The sequence below is a fragment of the Alligator mississippiensis genome, chromosome 1, assembly GCF_030867095.1.
Source record: "Alligator mississippiensis isolate rAllMis1 chromosome 1, rAllMis1, whole genome shotgun sequence".
Classification (NCBI taxonomy): Eukaryota; Metazoa; Chordata; order Crocodylia; family Alligatoridae; genus Alligator; species Alligator mississippiensis.
Genome location: NC_081824.1, coordinates 149,027,673 through 149,054,826, shown reverse-complemented (window position 1 = coordinate 149,054,826; position 27,154 = coordinate 149,027,673). Strand labels below are relative to the sequence as shown.

Here is a 27,154-nt window from a genome sequence, read left to right as displayed (position 1 = left end):
GTTCCTACAGAGCTTAGTTTTTTAAATAAACACACTTCATTGGCTCCAAATCAAAGTGATTTTTTATATAGGAAGAGTCATAACTTGGTAGATGTGCTACTAAAAACAGACACCATTCACCAGGTACTCTCCTCCAGAAAAAACAGAAACACACTACATACGTTTAACATTCAGGTAGGACCTCAACTTAAAATTCTTGCATTAAACCACTTGTTATTCCCAAAGCACGCATTAAGTGCAAAATAACAACTCTTAGTGACAGTAACATTAAAATACAAACATACCCGAGATGGGATCATACAGCCTCAGCAAAAGTGATACAATAGTTGATTTGCCTGAGCCACTTGGGCCAACCACTGCCATGACAGAGCCAGCTGGAATGGAAAGACTGAAGTCTTGAAAAATTGAAACTTCTGGACGTGCCGGATATGCAAAATGGATCTTTCTGAATTCCAAAGCCCCTCTGAAATGGTCTTCATCCAACACAACACCAGCTGGTCAATAAAGAAAGAATGACAATACAGAAAAAAAAAAAAACAACAAAAAAAAAACAAACCAACCTTAGTGACAGCAAAAATACAACTGACGGCTTAGATGCCTGTATAATAACAGGCAATGTCAAATTAAGGAGCAAAACATTAAGCTTGCAGCAATCAAGTGCACCATCTATTTTGCTGAACAATAATGGTTCTGCACCATATTTAATATGTGACCCAAGGCTCCCAGCATAAAACATTCCAACTATATCCGTTCATGCCAATTTCGTCTCTCACAGGGATGTGGCTGCAGGCTAAAGCATAGAGTTATGCACAATGTTTTGCTACCACTTCTGTATCATTTTTTAGCCTTTTGTCATAGGGCAGGATGCATCTAAATATCATCATCATCTAACAACAAGTCTTCTTGAATGCAGCCTCAAACCAGCTTATACATAAGTGATTCTGTAGGTATTGCAGCAATAGGGAGAGTTTAGAACCTAGTAATACTGGGTGCATCTACACAAGATGTTATGTTACCACAGCAATGACCTAGGTTGCAGTAGATCATTGCTACAGAGACGTAGTTTTAGCAGGCATGAACCATGATGCCTACACTACCACGCAGTAGTGACAGAAACAACCCATGTGCTGTCAGGACTGCAAAATAACGTCAGGTACTTAAGCAAGTGCTAAATGACAGCACAGTAGTAACAACTGCACAGTGTGGCACAGGTGTAGACACGCCTACTGACTACTAAGGGAGATGCTGCTTTTGCTGAACTAGATACATTTTTAATTATTACAACAAAGTGGAACCCACTACTACAAGGCAAGTCATTTGTAAGACAGTGCAACGGGAAAGTCCAAATGACAGACCTAGAGACTCAAAGTCCATGTACCAGATACAGCAAGGTAAGTAGCGTATACCCCTCACTCACTGTCCTTTCAATGTGCCTCAGCCCTTTTCTGCGAGACTCCCCACTGTTTGGGCAAAAGCAACAGAGTCTGTTCTAAGCTTTGCTTCTGAGCTAAAGCAGTCACTGGAACTCAACTGTTTTGACACTTTTTTGAGATCAGGTTACTAATGGCCTTTTCTCAGATTTATAAAAGTGAAAAAAATAGTAAGTTCTAGCAGAGGTGTCAAACGTAGTCTGTGGGCCAGATCCAGCCCGTGAGGCTCCTGGAGGGGCTAGGAACCTAGCACTGGGGTGAACAGCAACAGCCTTAACCCCTACAGCTCCTTATCTCAATAGTGGTTCATGCACCCATGGAGGTCAATGCCATCATTGTTGCTTGCTCCACTGCCAGACAAGAGTTCAGATCCTGCCTGGAGGGAGCCCCAGTACAGTCTTGATTAAACCTGGGGGTCTAAGTGAGTGCAAGACCTTTGATTTATAAAATAAGACAATCAAGCATCATTCTTTGGCAAAAACTCATTTTGCAAACTTAAAACTCAGGTTTTTACTGGAAGAAGTTACTGTCTTTTGAAGCACAGCATTAGATTTGAAGAACAAGAATTAAAAGAAAATTAACACTAGACAAAGTTGTAATATGTATGGCTCAAGGAAGACAATTTTCAGGTCCCAATAAATCATATGAAACCTCTAAATCCATAGATTAGGCCTTATCTTTTAAATAAAAAGATATGCATTAGTGATCCACAAGTTTTTTGAGCAACGATGTTGAGGGAACTGTCCATAGGTGCACCGAAAGTACTTTAATATAATTATACATGTAACAGATGCATAGAATAAACTTAGTTATGGTATTTAGTGTATTCAAAGGCAACTAGGCAGCAGACATGGATAAGTGTAACAATTAGCATTCATCTCCAGCAAGTTCAACAAATTTCATGTCTGAAAAGTTCCATTTTTGACTCTCCTCAAATTCCTCTCTTTTTCTTAGGCTCTTATCTTTATTTACTTCTAGTGTAGTAAACTGCTATTACTATGTCAATAGTGGAAGAGTATGGATACAAAACTGCTTAAGATGTAAAACCATTGAGGTACTGATTTTAAATCTTAACCTAGCATAGAAATATTATGTGCATGCTGAAAAAAAAAAGACATATTTACTCTGCGCTATCTTCATACACTTTCCCATGAGTCCAGATATTAAGTAGAATATTCTAATGCCCTTCACAAAAAAAATGCACCATTGTTTCAGCCCGTACACGAAGTCTGATGCAGAAAGTCTTTTCTCCGAGTATTACTGCAAAAATATATCAAATGCAATTTTGTATGCAACTTCATTTCCCTTTTGGGTTCTAGATATGTAGAAGAATACTGTGACTGGATCTTGATATCTATATGGTATCAAGAAAAGAAAAGAAAAAAAAAACTGGGGTGAGCAAAGGTGAGAATCAAGTAGCACAGCAAGTAGACATTTCATGTGAACTTGGGAAAAAGGAAATATTTTTGTTGGCTTTATAATTGATCTAAAATAACCTCTGAAATGTTGGAGGGAAATGTATGTTCTCCTCTGAAGTTGTTTTGTATTGAAAGATATTAAAACTTATGAGGAAAGGCTGAGGGAACTGAACTTTAGTTTGGAGAAGAGAAGACTGAGGGAGTCTGATAGCAGACTACCTGGAGGGAGGTTCAAACAAAGATGGAGCTAAACTGTTCTCAGTGGTGGCAGATGACAGAACAAGGAGCAATGGTCTCAGGTTGCAGGAAGGGAAGTTTAGGTTAGATATTAGGAAGAATTTTCTCACTAGGAGGGTAAAAAAGCACTGGAATAGGTTACCCAAGAAGGTTGTGGAATCTCCATCCTTGGAAGTTTAAGACCCGGCTAGACAAAGCCTTGGCTGGAACGATCTAGTTGGGGATGGTCCTGCTTTGAGCAGGGGGGGTTAAACTAGATGGCCTCTTGAGGTCCCTTCCAACCCCAGTTTTCTGTGATTTATGAAAACCTAAAGGCATTCTATCAGTACACAAAACTAGAACTCCGCCTGAAAAGTTACATCTGCTTTGTAACTCCAAAGGCTGACTGCTGGAGGTAGCAACAGTAGCCAACTGTTGGTTACCTCTGCGACAAACATTTTTCAATCTATTTTTTAACCTGCCACATTTTAATTAAAAGTACTTATCACTAGTATAAAATATGTAATTGGTTGTTCAAAAGCAATATAGCAATCCGTTTTTGGTGACACTCCACTAATACCCTGAAAATTATTTCCATTATACAGATTTTGGAACTGATGAAGAGAGAGTGGATGAAGGCTAATGTGTCAGAAGTGAGAAAAATGCTTAGTCTTCTAGCCATGGATACAAAAAAACAGAACAAAGCCATTGCAACAGAAATAAAATCTACAAAACAAAATGAAAAAAAAAAACCCACAAAAACAAAACAACACTTTCATACATTCCCTACAGACAATTAATTCAAAATATTTCTGTTATTTTTGATGCCATATTTACCCCCTCCATTCTTATCCTGGTACACCAATTTCAAATAAGAATTTCTGGGCAATGTAAATGTTTGGGCAAAAAACTAGAGGGTTTGCACTTTGCCTGGACTCCAAGATAAAAATACTGCTTAAAAAAAAGTTTGTCCTGTATAACCATAGCATGACAAAACTGATATGTGACTTTCGATTGGTGAAGCCTACTTGAAGTAGTACAGAAACAAATTTCCACCATAGCTGTTTTTTATGGCTAAGCTCACTGAAGTTATTTAAAGGTGACTGGAATTAAATATATGATGAATGCATAAAATAATTAAAAAAAAGAAATCTTCAAAAAACTCAACTACCACATTCCAAATTAACATTAGTTGCTGGAACAAAATATCCAAGTGATCCATTTCAGATTCATTGCTGGCAGTAGGTTTTTATTACAATGAAATATTTTAGGCATAAGGTTTCACAAATGTGGTATTACCTAACTGTATCTGCTTTTTCTTAGTTTCCCCAACTCTACAGACGAAAAACAACAGGAAATCTCTGTTTGCTTATCTATATCTACATATACCCCCCCCTCCAAAATTACTAGCTTTTAGACTGATATGCAGTGCTTATAACAACAAATATGGCATAGGCATCATGGAACCATTCCAAACTTTATCAATATAAGTATCGGTCTGCAATAAAGCATATTTCCCTAATTTAAAAAAAATATATTGTTCCTGGAGACTTCTTTTTGCACCCTTCCAGTCCGTTAGGTATTTAGCATGTACAGACAGACATGTTAGTTGGTCTTTTACTAAACTAAAAAAAGGGGGACTAAAAAGTGCAATTCTGAGGAAAACCCCCTTCTTTCTTCCTCTCATCCTTATGCTGTAAAGTTGATACAAAGGATGGCTGTCACTCCAGTACTGCAAAACTCAAAATTGTGTGAACAAAGAATCAGAGGGCAGCCAAGTACCACATTCAGAAGCACATCTCGAACAAATAAAAAGCAAATTTTGAAGTCAAACTCTATGCTTGTAAATTTCCTTTAAACTTTTTTTTTTTTTTTATAAGATAGTGAAACATTTTTAGACTAATTACTAAGCTTGTGACGAAGTTTATATAATGAAAACTAATATCAACCTTTAATATTCTCAGTGGAACTAGGTGCGGTAAAAACTATTAATGCAGAAATAGAATAAAACCCACCATTAAATGGAAGTTCTGGCTTCCTTTCAAGAAGTTCCCAAAGGCGTCCTCCAGCACCTAATCCTTTTGTTAGCTCAGAAAAAAAAGAGCTCATACCTGAAGAAAACACAAAACAAACACACACAATAATCATACATCACTAAAGTATGTGGAAAACAGGAGAAGAAATTGATCAGTTGTGTTCATAGCAATTTGTAAAATAAAACTATGCAACTCAGACATTAAATATTAGAAATCTTAATACTTAGGAAAGTGAGCTTACAAATTTTAAATAAATCTTTTCCAATTTCAGTGGAAGATACATAGGTGTGCAACTGTTACAATGAAAAAGGATGAGAGTTACAGGGTATTTCTGTAGATTTCACTGTAAGGATTGCAATTGTGACAATTCATTCCTTACAAAGAACTTCCCATAAAGCATATGAAACTTTAAGACAAATTTTATAGGAAGGCTCTTTCATTTCTATTGCATCACTGAGTTCAGTGTATTCTACAGTATATTACCCTTACATTTTCAAAGCATTGTACATTTGCACATTGATAAACACAGAACTCCTCAATGGGAAAATTGAAAATATTGGCAGCTAGTTAGGGAACAGCCAGAAAACAGTTTGGGTTTTGTAGCAACAGCAAAATTCTTGTCATTATGAGAAAGAAACATGCTAATTGCAAGCACTTAGGTGAAGAAATAGAAGTGTATTCCATCTCTGTTCTTTACTGCCTTCCATGAACACTGGTTCTGCACACAGTCAGCTTCAGCCCACAAAAGCTTGTTTTATTATATATTTAAAAAAACCCTACGTTGGCTAGTTTATAGAATGCAAATCTACTCTTCCTTCTATCTGAAATACAGTAAATAGTATAACAGGAGCACCATTCATTCTTAAAAGGAATTCAAAATAGTTCCCAAGCTATATCTTATCTTCACTTTTTGTGTGGTACAATACTGATGAACATTCCCCAAGAGAAGCAGTTAGTCTCTGGGTCAGTAGATTACAAATTCTAATATTTACTGATGAAGGAAGGAAATAAAACAAGGAAGGAAAGAGCCTTTGCTGCCCTCCCTCTATGACACAGTCTCTTAAAGAACTGTTCTAACTTTATGCAAATGAGTGTGGGAATTACAGCAAAACTTCTACGTGCCTTCCTTCCCAAAAATGTGTGTCTGTTCAGGATAATTATTTTATTTCAGATATAACCTAAATAATTCCCAAAGCAAAGTCAGATCATATCTGAATGAACTTTGAAGATTTAACTTCTGCAATTGAAGCAGGGGAAGAGCTTTAAACCTTTGGTGATAATATGAAAATCAGAAGTCTTTAATTCTAACTGACCCTTCCAAAATATACAGATCTTCCCAAAGATCATTCCATCCCATCAGGACACAGGTTACAGCTAAACTGTTCTCAATGGTGACAGATAATAGAACAAGGAGCACCGGTCTCAAGTTGCAGCCAGGGAGTTTTAGGATGGGTATCAGGAAAAACTCTCACTAAGAGGGTGGTGAAACACTGGAACAAAGTTACCCAAGAGGTGGTGAAATCTCCATCCTTGGAGATTTTTAAGACCTGGCTCAACAAAGCCCTGGCTGGGATGATCTAGTTGGGGATGGTCCTGCTTTGAGCAGGGGGTTGGATTAGTTGACCTCCTGCATTCCCTTCCAACCCTAATTTTCTATGATTCTAAGACTCTTAAGGAAAGCCAAAAATTAAGAGGTTTGGGTTTTCATTTTATTATTTTTTTCATACAAGAGACTGGTACCTTTTGCTGTACTCTGAAACATAACTTTAGCTTATAATTTGAAATCATAGATTTCATATTCCATACCTCTAATGCTTACTCCAACCCAGAAGGCATACATCAGGAAGGAAGAGAGTTCACCAACTGTCATTTGGGCACTGCTCATGAGTAATCCTCCTTTGTACAGAACAGAGAGGACAAACAAGTTCCCAGAAAGCCCAGTCTGGAGAACAAGAGAGAAGTCTGAATTTAAACTGGATTTTTTCATAAACATCTAAAATTTCACCTTCTGAAATGCAGTAAATTTCAGTATTTAATTTTTAAACAAAAACATCACCTTGGTAATTAGATCCAAGTGAAATCTTAAAACTTTAGTTTACTTAAACTTTCTGGGTTTCTCATCCCAACATCCTGCCTACATTTGAAAGCTTTGCCTGTCAGGGCCTCAGAGCTCAAGTATTTAAGATCAGTTAAAGCTCTCTCCAGAATGCAAAGAAATACTGTGCAGTGCCCTCAATTGATCCTTCCTTCTCTAAACCATAAGCAGCTGTGATAGACTTCAGAAGACACAGAGTGCTCAACCTTCAATTAAGAGAGAAGAAATAACCATAGTTCCTTTCCCCTCCAGTAAGAATTTTATATATAGACACATAGATCTACAGCCAGGTGCTATTATACATTATAGACCTGGTTACCATAGCTTCTGCTGCTATAGTAGGGGGCCCATTTTGCCCAGAAACAGTCTGTGTGAACCCAAGCACCTATACCTAGGGACCTACATAAATTGAGGCAGAAGTGCACTGTGCAGTGGATCCTTTAAATCTCTCTCTCTTTTTGTTGCATACCCTCCTCCCCCACTGATTGGTCGAGGAACCCCTGAAACACCACTACTTGCTGCTGATAAGCAGGGAGGCAGAAACCGCAGCATATTTAAAACTATGTTTTTTTCCAGGTCTGTGTAGAACTGGCCCTATTCGATTTGGATTCAGCACAAATCAGGGACAGTGATTCAATCCGTTGATTTGGATCACCTGTCATCTGACGGTTCAATGCTGATCCAGCAAATCAGCGATTTGGATACAGGCGCAGCTTTAAAAGTTTTTTCTACATACCTTGAGGTAGCAGCACGGCTTGTGATCGCTGCAGTGCTGGGGCAGATGCAATGTCCCACAGCAGCGCAGGGAGCTCTCCAGCATGCTCAGCAGTGAACCCAGAAGTGGACTGGAAATACTTCTGGTCCACTTCTGGGTCTGCTGGAGAGCATGCTGGGCCCCTGTGCCCCCCTGGTTCAGTGATCGGCTGCAGGGGGACCCCTGGTGCCCCCCCAGTCCCAGGAGGCACCAGTTGCCAAGCTGGGGGGGGAGGGGAGCACATGGGGGCCCCGTAGCATGCTCCCCGGTGGACCAGGAAGTGGACGAAAAGTGCTTCTGGGTCTGCTGCCAAGTGCGCTGGGGAGCCCTCTATGCTTCTATGGGATGCTGCATCTGCCCCAGCAGCGCAGTAAATCATGAGCCCCTGCTACCTAGAGGTATGTGGGGAAAAAAAAAAACAAAACAAAAAAAAACCCCAAAAACATTTAAAGCTGTCTGTATGGCCAAATCAATTCGGAGGGTTCCAGTTCCATTCGGAGAGATTAAAAGGTCTTTGAGGAGGTGTGGGATGCACAGCAAAAAGAGCAAAATTAAAGGAATTGCTGTGCAGTACACTTCTGCTGCTAGGTAGGCCCCTACCTATAAAATTTTGCTGGGAGGTACAATGAGTAGTGCTAGCTGGAAAGCTCACGTGGGGCCAGTACAGGTCACTAGATGATCTAATTCAGGGCATTACTGGGACATTTCTATCTGTCATCTATAGAAACAAGTCACATTTTCTAAATTGCCCTGGGCTTAGCAGAACCTTAAAGGAGAGTGGCAACGTAATCAATACCTGGCTTAACCTGGGTAAAATTTCTCATTACACTGATCTTTAATACAGAAAGGTGTAAAACCTCATGAATTAAGCCTCATGAAGTTGCAAGCACTAGAATTTTATTGGACTCACTGCTTCAATGAATAGCCTGAAGGAGGAAAAACAACAAACAATTCCTTTCTCTAGCACCTTTATGGAAATTCGTTTTACACAGCATTGATTTATATGCATCATATCAGAGCTATGAGAGTCCTTGAGTATTAAGTAGTCCATCAGTTTCCCAGACCTAATACACCCTGGACGCTTCACCACCTTAATATACTTACAGCTCCAAAGAAACCTGCAGAAGCTAGTGCCTCTTTTTTGGCTAGCTGCAGCACATAGCCAACTTTGTCTGCATATTTCTTCATTTCATTCATCTCTTGCCCAAATGCTCGAACTGTTCTTACGTTCCCAATGCGATCTTCGGCTAACTACAAAAAAGAAAAAACACAGAACTGGACACACATACTCATGGGTAGGCTCACATTTCCAAAGGTCTGAAAGTAAAAGCAATACAAAAGCTTTTCTATCTATCTGTAAATATGCTACTCTGAATGCCAGTGAAAAGCTTGCCATGCCCCTCTCTTGAATTCCATGATACCAGAAGCACATTCTATACTAAGATGGTTTTAAAAAGCAAGTCAAAACTAGTTTAGCTTTACTACTAGTGTGGAGAGAAACAGAATAGGATTATACCAGCTAATTTGTAAAAAGTAATGGGCCTTAAAAAAAAAAATCTTAATTTGGAAAGGACAATGGATACAAGGAACAGATGAGCATTAAAGAGGATTATTCATAGCTGTTCATAATAATGACTTGGAATGATAAATACCCTATTGTATACCACACCGTACAGAAAAGACTGCATTTATTTATGTAATTCTATTTACCTGAATGAATTTGAATTGGGAATAAAATTTAGCCCAATAGTATAGTCTTTATTTCAGTTTAACATGCAAAAACTCCCAAATGAATAAAGTTAAACCTTCAAAAAACCCAAACTCAATTAGCTTGCTCACTGACTGACACTATAGTGAGAGTATGCCACAACAACGCCCTAGCACATGAACCAAGATCAGGCTTGGAGCCCCACCCACTCCCCAAGACCACCATAGTTTGTTTTCCTCTTCAACCCTGGGTGTGTATATCAGACTTTGTAGAGCAGAGCTGGGAAGTCTTCAACCTGCTTTCAAGTAGATAGACTTCCCTAGGACAAACGACAGGCAAGATAAACAGCATGTGGCTAATCTTTCTTCTGCATAGTGCATTTGGGCAAACTGACCATCCCAGGATTAACATAGCTGAAAGCCATGAATATTTTAGCAAGGTCTTGTTCTCAGCATTTATCTCTTTCATAGTAAAAAAAGAGAATTCTATTCTAGAATAAAATTACTGAGAAATTACTAGTAGGCAATTATGCCCCAGGTCTTTCACAAAAGCCCCTTAAAAATAACCACCTCCAATTCTCTGACTCCTCCACAGATGAAGGGGAGAAAAAAAAAAGAACTTTGCAGCATAGCCCAAAGGTTAGTAGACCTGGGCTCAGATGGATTAAGAATCAGGGTAAAACATCAGCCCTTACATCAAGGAACCTTCCTGGAGAATTGTTTTGCTGGCTCTGCCTCTAAAAGTGCTTTCTGTGGTCTCAAATCTCCTTCGTCATACAGCTGCAGAGGTACCACTCATAACTAGGTCTCACATCATTCAGGCCTTCATAGGCTGAAACTGCATCCCTCACACTAAGAAAGAACATAATTCCCTTAAGCCAGGACTGTCCAACTGGCAGCCCACAGACTGCATGAGGCCCACGAGGGTTTAAGTTGAAGCCCCAGGGTTCTCCTCTAGTTGCTGCTCCCCACATCACTCCAGCTGCAACAACAGCTAGAGTGTCTGGATTTCCCCTCCCTCTTCCAGCTGTTGCTTCCTGCCCTCACCCCAGCACACAGGCAGTGTAATGCAGCATGGGAACCTGAGTGCGAGTACAGGCCACATCTGTATGGGCTGGAGGGCCAGAGGTCATGCCCGTGAGGGGCAACACTGTGTGTTGGGAGCATCTATGTGACCCAGTGGTCTGTGGCTCACCTGGTGTGGCCTGTGTGGCATCTGGCCCCCAAGGGTTTAAAAGTTGGGCAGACCTGTCTCAGGTTCTCTCAGCACGGATTTCCATAAAGCTGGTATCATTTTGCTTCCAATTTTTTTTCTTTTTTAAAAACAAAGGAAGGCTAGCAGTGAGACCTGTGGGAAAATGTTATTAACCTCCCCCAAAGAAATTACTTCCTCACACTTGAATACTTGAAAGCAAAACAGGTTTATTAGGTCCAGGTAAAGAAATGGACCTCATACCTCAGCAATTCTATAATACCTTTCTTAGGGTATTTAGCTTTATATTATCCAAAACATTCTACCAAGTCTTAGCAAGATTACCTGTGTTGCTTCTGCAAGGGAATCCTGGGTCATTCTAGTAACCTTTCGTAGATATTTTGAATAAGCCATACCTAGGATAACCAGAGGGGGCACAATACTCAGAACAAACATGGCAAGTTTGGGAGAGACAAAAACCTAGAAGAAGTTAAGGATTCAAGAGTTAATATTTTGGCATCAAGAGTTAATATTTTGGCATAAAAAAGCCACATTGCTGAAATACAGGAGTGCATACACTCAAGCCTGAAGAAAACTACACTGCTTTTTTAAAGCTAGTGTAGATTATTTTATAGTGCAGTTGTAATTTATTTTGTCATCTCCTATTTTCTAGGCTAACCACCCATCCTTCTACAGCATTTGGGCAGTACAAAGAATCAGGAATCAAATGGTCTGGATTCTATTTCTGGCTCCGACACTGCTTGGCTCTATGGGCTTGGACAACCCACGGTCAGTAACAGATGTCCATTTTGTTACCATAATAGAGCCCTATCATGGCAGCAACTTAAACAGAACCCCTCAATGAAATCAACTTAACATTATTTTTAAATTAGATCTAGGTTGAATAAGGCCTGTAATATTTGGCCTTAAACAAAGGGCTGAAATATGTAAGTTTTATCACTGACAAAATTAAAAGACTTGAATAACACTTTAAATTTTTAGAGTGGAAACTCTCACCAGCTTCTGGTAATGTTACCAGACTGAATTTCTTTTCTTTTTTTTTTTTTGATCATGAAACCTTTTTTCTTGTCTGTCTTTCTTAGAATGACAGCAACAAGCAGCCCAATGACATTTACAAAAACCGCCACCAAATTATCTATTCTGAGATAAGACTAAGAAAGTTTAGGCCATGCAAACCATTGGGGGCAAACCATGGGGGGGGGGGTCTCTTATTCAATAAAAATTAAACCATCCGCTAGACATTTACTGATGCAGAACATACAGAACACCAAGACCCTTAACTGAGCTCTTTATCCTAGCTATTGCCTCAGTCATTAACTGTAAAATTCTTATCAGTACTTAATGAGATGAATGAAACTTAATGCATGAGATTTAATGCTGCTCAACATGGCATCTTTGGAGCAGTGCCTCATTAAAAGGAATACCTATGGCATAGTAGCAAGCTGGCTACAGGCAAGTCACTTGTTAGAAAGTAGCACATAAAAAGTTATAAGTTTTAGAAAGAGCACAGAAGAACAAAGCTCTCACAAAACCACAGCAACCTGAGTGGATTTCAAAGACCTTTACACATATCAATTACTGATACCAACTTATGAAGCCTTCAACCTGTCATGAGCAGTGAGGGAAAGGAAAAAGACAAACATACCATCATGCCAACCCCTACTGAAGCCTGAGCTCCTGCTCTGAGCCCATCGGAAAGGTTTTCAGTCACAGAACGGCCCAACAATGCCGTGTCTGAAGATAGGCGGTTTATCAGTTCTCCTGTGCTGGTCCTATCAAAAAAAGCAACTTCTTGCTTCAGAATAGAGGAAAAGATATTTTGTCTCAATTGTTTCACAATTCTTTGTCCTAAAAGAAAAAAGAATGGTTTTCCAGAAAAGATTAACATTTCAAAACCACCCCCTCCCCCCTTACTGACTTTATGAAAGACTGGAATAGGATTATTCCGTTTAAATCATACTGGAGTGTTACAAAATCCTAAAATCCAAACAAAGTGGATGTATCCAGACGTGCACAGACATTTGGTTTCCCCGGCGGCAGCACAGTTGTCCTGGGTGATTGCCTGTGCCATGTGCATGCTAGTGCGCGGCAAGTTACCCCACACGGGGTAGGGAAGGCTGAGGCCAGCACTGGGGGCCTCCTGGGGCTGCAGCAGCAGCGATCCTGCCATGGGAGTCTGGCCAGCAGCAGTGTGTGGCTCTGGCCAGCCAGGCTCCAGCTTTGGGTGGCACACATTGCCTCTGTGTGTGCCACTCCGCTTTTTTCCCCCCCCCCCCATGGGTTTTTTTGACCCCAGAATATCAAGGGGTCAAAAAAATCCTCCACACAGCTCCCATGTACAATGGAGAACAGAATGTGCAGTATACCACATTGTCACACTCATCTGGACGTGGCCAGTGAGCTTTAATCAGTCCGTGTCAAGATTTAATTCCTCTTACATTAGGCACCTTTGTATTGATCATTTATCTTTGATGTGATGAAGCAAAATAGCAATTTTCAGAAAGATTCACAACTGGTTCCAGGGATTTCTTTCAGACTTTTAAACAGTACCTTGTTTCTATGGCAAGGACCCCCTTTGACTTTACTGGGTTTCTTTTACCTGCAGTTTGCATGAGGTAGACACGAGTGGCATTTGCAGCAGCACCACACAAAAAGAGCCCACTCAGCAAAGCACAGAGGCTGGTCAGGCTGTTGGTGAAGTCTTCACTGGGATTTGTATAAATGGCATCAATCACTTTCCCCAAGAAGAAAGGAGCTGACATGGTGATGACACTGGACACTGTCAGAAAGCCAACACCAGCTGAAACAAAACACACAAGCCTCCTTACATTCAGAGTTTGTTGAACCATTAACAGAATAATATGGATGAGTATTGTTTTTAATCTTCCAACAACCTAATAAGTACTGTGGTCTCTAGGACAAAATTATTGGCACTCTTTGAACAGGATATTGAAAGTCAGTTTGACACAGCCCACCAAATGCACTAAGCTAAAAATGCTTAAGAGGTAGATGGGAAGAGTCCCATACAAAAAAACCTTCTCATCAGCAGATTCTTTAAAGAGTAGGGAGAAAGCCAGTCTTTTTTTTTTACTGAGAGACATAGGATTATTTTTCAGGGACCACAGATCTCTTTCCAGATACAATCTTCAGTCAAAGAGAATCCACAACCCAGTGTACTGAATAAAAAGGTATACATCCTGAAAGAACATTCTTAATGAGCAGACTACTGATAAAAGACTATGAACAGCACATGCAGCCAACCTATAGCCTATCTTATTTAACATGGCAGACAGCATGCTGCCTTCTTCCTCCTGCACTTCTGAGAGTTCCTATCATTCAAACTTTTCTCTCCATCTGGAAGTCACCTCTCCTTGCTAGTGAAGCAAAACAAGCCTCTTTATGCAGCTTGAAAGGTTTGCCTTGTTCATCATAGCAAAGCTAAAGCATGTCTTCAATACTTTTGGCCCGCTTCAACCTAGGAAAGGTTTGAATTAGTTCTTTATTGATGCCAACTTTAGACTTAGAGCATATCAACTTAATTAATACCTGTTTTTCAGGACTATGAATAACAGATTTGCTTTAGTTAGTCTTCATCACCGTCATCCAACCTGTGGCACAGGTAGTTGGTATGCAGGCACATGAGCCCAGGCACAGATGACAGGGATTGGAGTGGCACTCTGGGAGGAGACAGGGATAAGGGATCGGTACTGACTCAATGGTTTGGCCCTGTGAGAGCTGTGAGTGTGGGTGCTGCCCAAGTCAGTGTTGATATGTCTTAGTAACAATGGGATTTTGTGGCACCAAGACACACTGCAACTTTAAAATCAGCCACCACTGTCTCATAATTTGGATTTACCTTGTGGCATGGTTGCCAAAGAAGGTGGCCACCATTGATCTAACCCATCAGCAGCCAGGGGGCTATCAATGGTTTTGTCATTTGTTTTTTTAATTTCCTGTTAAAAGTGTTGCTGTGAAAGTTACCTGTAAAATGACAGATGCAAAGGAAGCTTAAGTGTCTCTCTCTACAGCCTATCTGGCAAGAGAAGCGTGACAGAGACAGCTGTGGGTTTGGGGGTATGCTAGCTACGCATGGGGTTGGGAGTATGCTAGCTGGAAGACAAAAGGGAATGTGGGGTGGAAGGTAGGCAGCGAGGCTTTACGGGGAACTGGGGCGGAGGTAGGCTGCATGATCAAAAAAAGTTAAGAACAGCAGTCCTAGCTAAATAAGGATGGTAAAAAGAATTTCTTGCAGATGCTGCCACACAAGAACTTAGTGGTAATGAAGAATCCAGAAGCACTCCTTAACTGTCAACTGAATCACAAAATTGTGCAAGTATGTTCACAGATTCACAGAAGAATACACCATAGCTGCAAAATCCTCAAAGCACCTTCCTCTGTCTCAGCATAGTCTGTCTTGCTTGGATTCAGTTTCAACCAGTTGTTCTTTATTCACAATTACAGCAGATTTCACTTGAATTCCTTCCAATTAAACTAAAACTAAACACTCCGGAAGTAGTGAGCTACTGATACTCCATTTACTGAAATACTAGATACAGTGTGCTAGTACAATGCATTTAAAGTTTACAATTTTAAACAATATTGCCTTACAAACTAAAAGCCAAGTAATCTACATTATTACTTATCATCCTTTCCTGTCTCCAGATGCACATAATTATCCCCATTTTAAGCACAGCCAAAATACAAAAAGATTTCATAGTTTATCTTGCCAATTTTACTGCAGTAACAGTTTCATCACCCAACAGCACAGACCCAGCATATATCATGTTGTCTGTTGTCAGCAGTAGGGGTCACACTTGATTTTTGAGGGTTGCTGTTAGCATCTAGGAGAACAAGGGTGTTGCAAACTGTTGGCTTATCCAAGAAGCAAAATTCAACACTCCCAACAAGAGGTGTTACAGTGATAATTAGTTAAAAGGGAAGGGTAGGGCAGGTTCAGCAGCCAGATATGGAGGTATTCCAGAGGTCAGAGGCCCTGCCACCAGAAAAAGCTCAACATGCGAGCTCCAAGGCGTTAGCATTAGATGGCTTGACAGAGGAAATTCACTTCAGTGTTAACAGGAAAATGCACCCTTCCAGGGCATAGATTAGATGATCTTACAGAATCACAAGCCAGAAAATGCCTACAGAGATCAAACTGAAACCAAGCCATTTGTAGTAGATGGACACAAATTTACTTAGTGTCTAATGGGGAATCAGTACATACTAGCATTAGGACAACATCCTATTACAACTATGGCAGAAGAACTCCAACAGATCCCAAGGAACAATATAAACTTTCTGCCAGTAATGAGAATGCTGCTTTGGACAGAAGTGCATTTGTGCTCCTAAGTCACAATGGGTTTCCTTTAACCACAGAAACTCGTTTAAAATGTACAAAGTGAAAAACAAATTCCCAGTCTCAAGGGTCTCAGGTCATGCAAAATAATTTGTCTTACCTGCATTTATACTTTAAACATGAGGTTTGACCTAGTTTCATCTTTTGCCAACTACCATTCAGTATTGCATCTCCTGTTATATCCAACTATACTGAGAAGCTAGCAAAAGAATAATCTTTGATCACATCAACCCAAAGCTGGTAGTCTAGATCCTACCCAGTCAAGTTTTAGAGCAGAATTTAGAATAGACAGTATTAGTGAAACTGATGGGGTTGGGCTTTGTTTCTACACAGATGAAGGGCACTGATCCCAATCACGCACTTGGATCTTTCAACAGCATTCAGTACAATCAGCAGCAGAAACTTATCTGGTTTCTTCAGCCAAGTACAGACAAAAAGCCAGAGGCTGAATCGATTCAATCTTTGCAGGTTAGTCTAAACTGCATAGATTGAACCAATAAGCAAGTTAGCAGACACTCAGAAATGCAGCCACATGACCAGTGACCTACGCCAGAAGCTGAGGTGCACAAGAGCACACCTCCCTAGTCGGCTGAAGCAAACAGCTTGGGCCAAAGCTAGCCCGCCCATACTGCGAGGCAGGGTTTGCAGGGAGGGGCAAAGCATCCTGGGATGCTGGGGTACAACAAGTTAATTAATCTGGACAGGATCTGGGACAGAAATTCAATAAACAGATTTAACCTAAATCAGTTCATTCTGATATTACATCCATCCAGGTTTATCTTAAACTGGTTTTCATCATTTTGAAAGCAGTTTATGTCCACTGAACTTCTGTTGTGTTACAGATTTTAACTGGTTTCCTACCACTTATATCAGTTTATGCATCATTTCCATCCCTGGCCTTAAAAGTAGAAGGGATCAAGAGAAACCAAGTCTAGTGGACAGTTACAGTACTCTGCCACCAGACCTGTCTAGTACAACAGTTCTACTGCTTCCCTTTTCCTATGCAATATTGACATGCATCTGCTAAGCAAAGTAGTGACATTTCATGAGCTCAAATGCAAGCAATAAACAGAGGACACACTTTCCATTAACAGTCACTAGCCATTAAGCTGCCCCAGCATCAGAGAAACTTGATGAAGACAAGACTCTTAAGGAACTTGCCGGACTCTTAAGGAATTAGCTGTACCGGTTGAAGATTTACATCCACAACTTGTAAAGACACTTTGCAGTTGGGTGCTTCTAATCTTTCTGTCAACACCAGACTCTCATGTTCTTGGAAGACTGGTTAGTTTAACATATTGCATTTTTTTTTTCCAAAGGAGGCTTCAATCTTAATTATTCTTGGGTTTGGTTCCCTGACCTGGCTCCCCAGACAGTACCACCTCAAGTCCTTGTCACTTCTCTAATGAATCGAGGCTAAAGATATCTTGGGAGATGCATTATTTCCCTGGATCCTGATGATGTTTAATAGCTCTACCTCAGGAAAAATACAAGCATCAGACAGGGGTCTCTCAGTGGGTGGTCTTAGACTTTGATATTCACTCTCACAACAACTTCCCCTACTCAGGGACACATGGCACATTCAATATTATATGCACACAGTTAGTTACAAGTAAAAATAATTTCACAACCTGTCCCTCCAAATGGAAGACAGAAGAAACCCAATGCAAACACTAATCCTTTTTTATTCTCAACCTTGAAGACACTCTGGCAGCATGGTGACAGGTGCAACATAACATACTAAATAAAAGAGAAATATACTTTCTTTTTCTAAGGCATACACTGAATAGAGAAAGCATTTAATATAAGGATTTAAGAGAAACTAAATGAGGAGTCAGGAGCTGAATTGGCGGCGGGGGAAGGTGGGGAACAGGAAAGGGGACTGGGAAGTTATTCCAGTCACAGCAGAAAACAGAGGAACTTAAACAGCAAGACATGACCAATGAAGTTGGCACTGGAGCCACAGGAAGAGGAATCTATAAAGTAAGCCTAAACAGAGTTCTTCGGAGTCATGACAATATGAAATGAAAGTTTAACTTGGAAACTGTTTGGCAGGAAGTATGGTCACATAAAATGCCAGGACTTTATTTGTGACTGTCCAGAATAAGCAGTGAAGTTATTCAAAGCTTGCTGAAAAACTACATCTTCAACAAAAACACTTCTTTGCTGAAAAGATTCTGCAGTCCTGGAAAACTGACCATTGAGTCAATCACCAATGCATAGCACAAACAATGGGAGTTTTCAGAAGCTATACCTTCAAAGCTGATGTGGTACATTTGCACAGTCTGCTAAATCCCATCCCCAAAGACTAGCACAGGTTTCTTTAAACAAACTACTAGCAAAAAATTGAAAGTTTTCATGTATTGTTAAAGTCAAAATACCTTGTAGAAAGCAGCCAGAACAAATGACATCTGAAAGAAAAACCACTGAAAATCATCTCAGGAAGTGGGAACATTCAGTAGTTCAGATGAGGCAACAGCTTTGCACTGGGGCAGAAGAGGCATAAAGTGAAAATAGTTAATCACTGTCTTTTAGGATGACAGGATAAAATACAGATAGAATGAACACTTTGTACACTTAAAACAGACCATACACAAGTCAGAAGCATAATTCATTTTCCACCCCCTTAAATAAGGCTTAGATTAGTCCTCCAACAGCTATCTAAGAAGTGAGTTTCCAGCAGCTAACTTTGGAACCGAAATAAGGTAACTTCAGATTTACAGCAAGAAGCACTGCTTTAACCTTTTGTATTTTAACCATTACACACTTGAAATGAAGCCATAGTACTAATTTGAACAAGTATAGGCTTGAACATAAAGCACATTGTCTATATCAAACTCTCTAATCTATTCAAATCTGTAGGTGTAAAAAGAACCTCTCCCTGGAAGAATTCAAGTTCTGTAGAGTCAAACATTTGCAGCTACAGTGATTAAGATGACAAGGCACTGCTCTAGGACCACAATGGCTTCATTAATGGATTGTAAAGAACCAACCTGAAACTGCTGCTCAAAAATTTGATAGGTTTAATGATTTCAAGACCAAAAAAAAAAAAAAGATTTTGCTGTAACTAATCTAGTGGAGAAGTGCCAAAGTCACTGTGAGCTGGATCTGGACCATGGGGCTCCTTGCACACTGGATCCAACCCAGAGCATGGGGCAGCAGCAGCTCAAGTAAAGATGGATACACTTGCAATATTTTATTCCAAAACTTTTAAAGCAATTTTTAGATAACTCTTTTTAATAGAATATGCAGTTCCCTATACAAAATTATAAAGCAATAACCTAACAGAATACAATGCAACTCTTCAGATGAATGAAAATCTATTTTTCACAACTGAAAAGTATATGAGTTTCCAGGGCTGCAGGACAAGAAGGCCGTAAGACTCCATTCTGCACTCCCTGGGCTTGGAGTGAAACTCAAGAAGCATCAGTTGCAAGATCCTTGGGCAAACAGCCAAGCACTTTCCTCCACCCTCAATAGGCCTTGAGAACCTTTGAAGACTGGGCTGGTTAGGATGCCTACTCTTTCTGGTCTTCTGGCTGTGGAACAACAATACCACATGCTGCTGCTTGCTCATTTGGAAATGCCCAGAGGTGGTACTTCTGTCCATGTCTGAAATGCTACATTTTGGAAATGTTTCAAACTCCATTCCACTTTGACCTGCTTCAAACGTTACCTCTGTCCACACCCTAAGATCACGTTATAAACCAGGAAGCAGAAGTTATGGCAGCTCTCATCAATAAGAAAGTTATTATGGAGTCCAAAAATTTACAAGAATAAGTTTATTAAAGTGTTCTGCAAAAGAACCTGAGGACTTTTCTTTCTCTTTGAGCCAACAAGAACTGAAGAAAGAAATAGAGAACTAATAGAGAACGAGCACAAGATGCGTCTAATGTTGTATCCAATTCAGGAATGGGACTAGAGAATAACTGGACAAAATCACCAAGAAAAAATGCCAGAAGGAAGAAAGAAAAAGAGAAGCAGCAGCTACACACAAGAGTTAGTGACCTAGAATTATGTGCAACATCAATTAAGTTCCAAACCCCAAAAGATCTTTCCTATTTTTATCTTCTGCTACCTGGGATACTGCCCTAGTGAGATGAGGACAGCACTGCCCAGTATCAAGGAATCATCGAGAAATACAGAATTCCTAAAAAACCTATCTTCCTCCTCACTTTTAAGAGACATATACAGATTCAAGCAGCCTACCCTTTCCTTATCTGTGGCAGGACAGAGCAGTTACTCTTCAGACTTCTCACAGGTGCCCCAACACACCACCCAAAGTCTGCTGCCACAAAGTGCAGTAACAATTTGTCCCAAGACATTGCTAAAAGCATCTGAATGCCTGTCCCCAGTAATCTGGTGGGATAGGGAACCCAGACATGCCACAGGCATCTGGTTTCACCCCAATCTCAACCCCTCTTTACCACAGGACATACATCTGCAACCATGGAGCAGGGAACCCCATGCAGTTCCCTTGCTCTGCAACATGAAACACCTGCCCTGAAACCCCCTGCAGCATTTCAGCTGTGGAACAAGGTACTCACAGGGGCTTCCCTTCTCCATGCTTGTAGACACACACCCTGGAAATCCCCTGCAGGGGATTCTGGGGCATACATTTCACGCTGCAGAGCACGGAAACCCCATGGGGTTCCTTGTCTGCTCTTGGAGATGCGCACACCGGGTTGAAGCCAGGCGCTCCAGGCCACTGTCCTGCAGGATCAGGCCCCAGAAGCATGGGGGAAGGGAGACAAGGAGATGCATCCTGGCACAGCTGATCCCTCAGCAAAAATAATGCACGCGTGCACGTGCGCGCACACACACACACACACCCCCCCCCGGACATAAAAAGGACTGTAAAAAGTCTGCCTGTACTAAAACAAAACTGTAGACGGATGTTTCATAACTCAAACATTAAGTGTCTGTTTATCATTTGCCTTAGCTGTGAATGCTCTGAAGGAAGGATTAACCAATATTTTATATCCAAGGTGTGTCTCAGACAGCAGAGCTATCAGCAAACAGAAGGCATTTTGTCTTGCTACAAAAAAATGGTTTATCTGTTGAAATGAAAAGTATTCTCAGATCTTTAAAGGTTAGTTTGTCAAACCATAGAGCTGTAAACCCATGCTGTTTTTAAAAAGAAATGCAGGGTAAACTGTGGATAGAAAGAACAGCCAAACAGAAAATATTCAGGTTTGCCTCTATCAAGGCTCTACAGCTGTAATTTCTATTTTGTCTGTAATTAATGGTTACAGGCACCTTCACCATTAGCTTTTTCCTCGGACATTTTTACTTTAGCTACAAATGTCTGCTTCAGGCCAAAGCTAGGCTTAAAATATGTCAGTCAACTCTAGAACACTGCTTCTTAGCCAGGGTGCTACAAGATCCTCTAAAAGGTACTGTGGCACCTGGCCCCTGTGACAGGAGGTAAGTGCCAACTCCTCCACACACCGGGCACCCTGGGCGTGCCCTGGCATCCAGGCATTATTCCGCATGGCCCTTCCGACCCGCTCTGGGAGCACAGGAGGAGCAGGAGAAAGAGCCAGGCTAATGAGTAGAGCCCTCTCCCCATCTCCATGGACTCAATGCAGGGAGGCAGATGGATGGGGCCATCCCGACTCCTCCCATGCTCCCAGGGGTGGTGGGAGGGCCCACAAGGAGTAGCAGCTCTTGTCAACAGCATTCAGGTCCCCAGAAAAGCAGCCACAGTGGCAGGGGCCACACTCACCCCCTCAGGTACAGGCCAAGGGGTAGGAAGAAGCTAGGCAGCAGAAAGTTGGGCATAGCAGGGTTATGCCTCTACTGCCTTTACCTGGCAACAGCCCATGCACCAGCAGCCACTGTCACCCCCTTCTACCTCCTTCAGGGGTCTAATGACCCACCCCTTGGCTCACCAATCTGTCCCACCAAGCAGCCGCTGCCAGCATCAACCACTGTGCACAATCCACCACCATGCTCTCAGGGGTGCCCTGCCCACCTTGCAAGATCTTCTGAAGGGTGCAAAAAGGTAAGCCCTGTAAGAAATAAATTAGTCTTTAAATGGGGTGCCACTAATTTCCAAAAAGTTAGAGAGGTGCCTTGAGCCTAAAAATGTTGAGAACCACTAGTCTAGAAATAATACCAACATTTCAAATAAAGACATTTCCTGCTAGTCCTCTAAGCAGCACAATGTTAAAGAGTAGTTTTTCAGTTGTATGCGTCTTTAAGTTTTCCTGTGATCTAATATCATTATAGGAGTTCAAATATTAGTTTTTACTCTTAACTTGAATCACTTGGGCATCTCAAAAAAAAAAAAAAAAGTCTCTCAAACTTTTGATACCTTTTTCTGGATTAAAATTAGCTGCACTTTTCACACTTACACCTGAAAATGTGTGCACATGCATGCATGTGTGTGTATATTATATATATAGATATATGTTGTTAAACCCTCAACATATTCCATACAACACATTCGCAGCGCACCCTTTAGGAATCACTGGTCTAGATGCAAGCATAGGCACACTAAAGTTATCGTATATATAAGAAAAAATATGCATAACTGTGTATTGGCTTGATTATAATTTGGTACCGTGTATCATGACTGAAATTTGTAGAATAGCGAGCCTCTCAAATAAGAACCTCTAAAAACAGCAGTAAAAATGTTAAATAATCCTAGCAGTGTGCTGTTCAGCCATGTAAAGAGAAAAACTAATGTTAACAGCTTTTACTTTTAAGACCTTTGAGACATTTCCAGTGCTATACCACATTTTCAAAGGAAGGCTGTTACTGAAGTTACTTTTATGAACAGAAAGATTTCACAAGTCCAACTGCTCCAACAACTCTGGACTTCCACTCTATGGAGCCTTGTTCCAGAGTCTGCAACAGGCAGGCTGTGCTGCACATAGTCAGATGCACAATAATACAGATACTATTAGCAAAACTTGAAGGAGTTTTGGAAGAGTAACATATTACATTTTCTACCTTCAAAAAAAAAAAAAAAAAAAAAATGCACAGTAATACTAGAATAGAGACTGACATAACTGATTCTCTAGGAATCACTCACACTCATTTGTACGCTTTACACTTCATCATTTAACACAGAAGCAGCATAGGCACTGTATAGGTGGGAGAGGAATGGTCCTGTGAATACAATGCAAACCAGACCTCAGACCTGTCACAAACTTTCTGTGTTAACTGAAGCAAGTCAGCTAGACACCAAGTCTCAGTTTCCCCACAATAGAAGGGCAATAACAATGCCTACCTCACAACAGCACAAGGGCTATGTCCATTCATCTCCTGTCCTACAGCTAGATCTACCTGCCTATACTGATGAAGCAACTGTAGGATAGGGCCTTGCAAAACTAACATTAAAAAAAAAGTAGTAATGAGGCACACTGTAGTTATTGTTAGAGTCACAACAAATGATATAATGTTTCTACCTCATCAATCTTTAGCCAAAATAAGGCACAGTAAGGCCTGTAAAAAGCTGCAAAGGGATGGTCCCCTGCCACACACATTAGAGATCCTCAAAGCGAAGGGGCCAGGGGGGCTTTTCTGCACAAAGCATCTAAAGCCTGACTACTCCAACACTTCCTAGAAGGATGTGATGCTAACTAGGACGCTATTTCTAACATCCCCATCACTGGAGAGGTTCAAGCACTGGAGTTGCTCTCTAAGGCTGCATCCAGACAAACACGGACATTTGTTTCCTTGGGGACAAGCAGCAGCAGCACACCCATCTTTCTTGTACTTCATGTTGTTGTCTACAGCTCAGTTCTCCAGCACCTGGTGATGCTGCTACTTGTCCCCAGGAATGCGTGAGCCACAGGTGCTCTGGTGCATGGCAGGTTACTCTGTGTGGGGTAGGGGAGGCTGAGGCCAGCAACTGTGCTGGCCCCAGCAGCCTCACCTGGAGTCTTGGGGACCTGGGGGAGCTCCAGCTGCAGCATTCCTGCAGTTGAGAGCCTGGCCGATAGTTGGAGTGTGGCTCTGGCCAGCCACACTCTGGTTATGGGTGGTGTGCGCTGCCGCCCCGGAGTAAAAAAAATCCCTACTCAGCAAGGTAGCAGTGCAGGGAATGCCTGCATATGCGGTGTGTGGAGCCACAGATGGGTTTGCGGCCCACACACTGCATGTCCATAGTTGTCTGGATGTGGCCAAAGAGGACACCCTGCCCTGCTTTCTTTGTGAGGTCAGGAAGCAGGCAGGGCAGGGCTGCACCTCAGAGCAGTGGTTCTCAACATTGTTCAGACTTAAGGCACACCTTGATAAAAATCAGGGTGCCCCTAGAAAACTGTTTTCACTTATTCTTTGACCACAGAAAGGTAGTAATACATCAATTCTTCTGGTGCAAACAACTCAGGAAGCCCACAGAGAGGCAGAACAGATTTAACACGACAGATTCCTTCTTTGAAATCTCTGGGTTTAATCTCATGAGCTACATTTGCTACCAGCATTAACATTGTGTGGCACCCGCAGCATGCTCGAAAGGACCTCAGGGCACCCTGCAACACCCCTGAAAGGACCTCAGGGCACCCAAAGACCTCAGGGTGCTGTGACCTGTGGCTGGGAGTCACTGAAATGACAGAAAATCATAAAACCATAAGAAGTCAGGCTGGCCAGGCCTTCAGAGGGCATCTAATCCAGTGGTTCTCAACCTTTTTTGTATCAGGACCCATTTGTAAACATCGACGGCCAGTCCCGACCTAGTAAATAATTTAAGTAGAAAACAGCCCCCAGCCCTGCTGGTACCCCTCACTCCTGACCCACTGCCCCCCCATCCCCAGGCCCCAGACCCCCCAGCCCCACACACTGGGGGAGATATGTATGGGGTATGGTGGGCCCCAAGCAGCCCCTTGCAGGCTGGAGCTCTGCCCGTGCTTTCCTACATTTTTCTCCTTTAAAGGAAAATCCATTTTTTAAATTTGTTTGCAACCCTTTCATATATTCTTCTGACCCATGAGTTAAAAAAAAACAAAACACTGATCTAGTCCAGCCCCTTGCCTGAGGCAGGACCACCCCTATCCAAACCATCATCTAAACTCTACATAAGTCAGCTGTCAACCCTGACACAACACAGACTGAACACCGCCACCTGCTACAGGTAGAGCAGGGAAACCACAGCAGCCAACATCCTGCTTCTGTGAAAGGTTGTTCGTCAATATACCCTCAGGGGTAGGTAACCCCTGGCATGGGTGCCAGAATGTGGCACACGAAGGCGTTTTGCTTGGCACACGTGCCTCAGGGTGGACGGTGGGGATGGGGCCAAGGCTGCACTGCCACAACAAGGGTTGAGCTCTTTGCAGCTCCCCTGCCATCCACCCCTGGCATGCCAGTATCTTACAAGTCAAGGTTGTGGGCGTTTTTGGCACCCTGCCCAAAAACGTTGCTGACACCTGACTCAGGAGATCCAGGGGCCTGTGGCCTCACTACAGAGGAAGGCAGAGCCCCCAGGGCAACAACATGCTCCAGGAGCATGTGTGTGGGGGTGCCTTAATTAGAGCAACTCAGGTAGTGCAGACACAAGTTACAGAAGTTATCTTTTGAAATGCCTTCTTCTGAACCCTCCTGCAAAGAGGGTTAACATTTTCACCCAGAAATTTTCAAAGCAGTCTATAGCTGGGTGTGTGCATTGGGTCACAGCTACAGACCGCTTTCTGCAGCCAGATCCAGCGAAAACTGTCACTTCTGTCTGTGCCCTGACAGCCTCTCTAATTAAAGTGCCTGGGCAGCATCTTGTGCATCAGCATCCCTGCCCCAAAAAAAGGCAGTGGAGGTGCTTTAACTCAAGCTGGAACGAGCTTTAGTTAAAGGGCCTCCGCTGCTGTTTTTTGTGGCAGGGTCACGGATACACGAGATGTGGGACCACGGTAATCGCCTTGCTCCGGCAGACTCGAGGCTGCTCTGAGGGGCTACAATTATGGCCCTGTATCATGTAGGCGCCCCCTCTGACCATGGCCTCAAATGCCTTCCCGACCCCACAGGCAGCAATGGGCCTGACCCCAAGCAGTGGGGCAAGACCCTCTATCCAGGAACCCCACTTTGGGCCCAGCAGGCATGGCGGCACCCCCAGTCAAAGCCTCCGAGGGGGGACTTAAAACGCCCCTGACAGATGCAGCACGAAAAGCGGGGGGAGGACAACCAGCAAAGGCCGGCAACACAGGCCTGGCTGGGCAGCCCCATCCCTCCGGCCGGCGCCTGGGGAGGGAAGCGGGCGCGGGCTCTGCCTCCCTCGGGCCCCTCCGGGCGCGCCCCGCCCCGCCCCGCGGTACCTGCGAGCCGGCCGCGCTCGGGCCGCGCCAGCGCCAGCAGCTCCCGCAGGCGCAGGTGGCGGTGCGCGCCGAGGGGCGGCTCGAGCCCTGCCGGGCCGCCGCGCTCCGCCGCCGAGGCCGAGGCCGAGGCCGAGGCCGCGCGGGAGGAGGAGCCGGCCGGCAGCAGCAGCGGGCGAGGCGCGCCACGGGCCCAGGCCGGCACCAGGGTCAGCCGCAGCCGCAACAGCCGAGCGGCGGGGCCTGCCATGGCCAGGCAGTGGCTGGAGCAGGGCGGGGCGGAAGGAGGCGGTGCTGCGGCTCATACGGCCCCGGGAGCCCGCCCCGCCCCTCTGTGAGCCGGCGCCTGAGGGGGAGGGGAGACACCTCCCGCCGCCGCACGCAACCGCATACGCCTGTGCCCCTCCCGCACACACTCACGTTCCGTCCCTTCAACTCCCCGTAACTGCATACGCGTGCCTCCGTCCCCCTCAGCTCCACACACACTCACTCTGTTCCCCTCATCGCTACACACACGCACACCTCTGCCCTCCTCAAATCTACACACACAAGCCTCTGCCCCCTCATCACCTCCACACACACATAGTGACACCACGCCATTCCTCATCTCCGCTAGCTCACCGGCCTGGTCTCTCCTCTGGGCTCCTTGTCGGATCTCAGGTTGTGGACACACAAACCATTC

General features: G+C 42.8%; 1 protein-coding gene across 1 annotated transcript in view; it reads right to left on the bottom strand.

The window, feature by feature from the left end:
- ABCB10 (ATP binding cassette subfamily B member 10) overlaps window positions 1–26,740 on the bottom strand; it is a 35,197-nt gene extending 8,457 nt beyond the window's left edge. The window contains exons 1-8 of the mRNA XM_006269854.4: window positions 26,476–26,740; window positions 13,469–13,669; window positions 12,515–12,717; window positions 11,194–11,328; window positions 9,054–9,200; window positions 6,907–7,042; window positions 5,080–5,175; window positions 285–494 (exon numbers count right to left, since the gene is read on the bottom strand). Of these exons, the coding sequence (XP_006269916.4) occupies window positions 285–494; window positions 5,080–5,175; window positions 6,907–7,042; window positions 9,054–9,200; window positions 11,194–11,328; window positions 12,515–12,717; window positions 13,469–13,669; window positions 26,476–26,722 (1,375 nt within the window). The 5' untranslated portion in view covers window positions 26,723–26,740. The remainder of the gene's footprint in view (window positions 1–284; window positions 495–5,079; window positions 5,176–6,906; window positions 7,043–9,053; window positions 9,201–11,193; window positions 11,329–12,514; window positions 12,718–13,468; window positions 13,670–26,475) is intronic.
- Window positions 26,741–27,154: the final 414 nt, after the last annotated feature.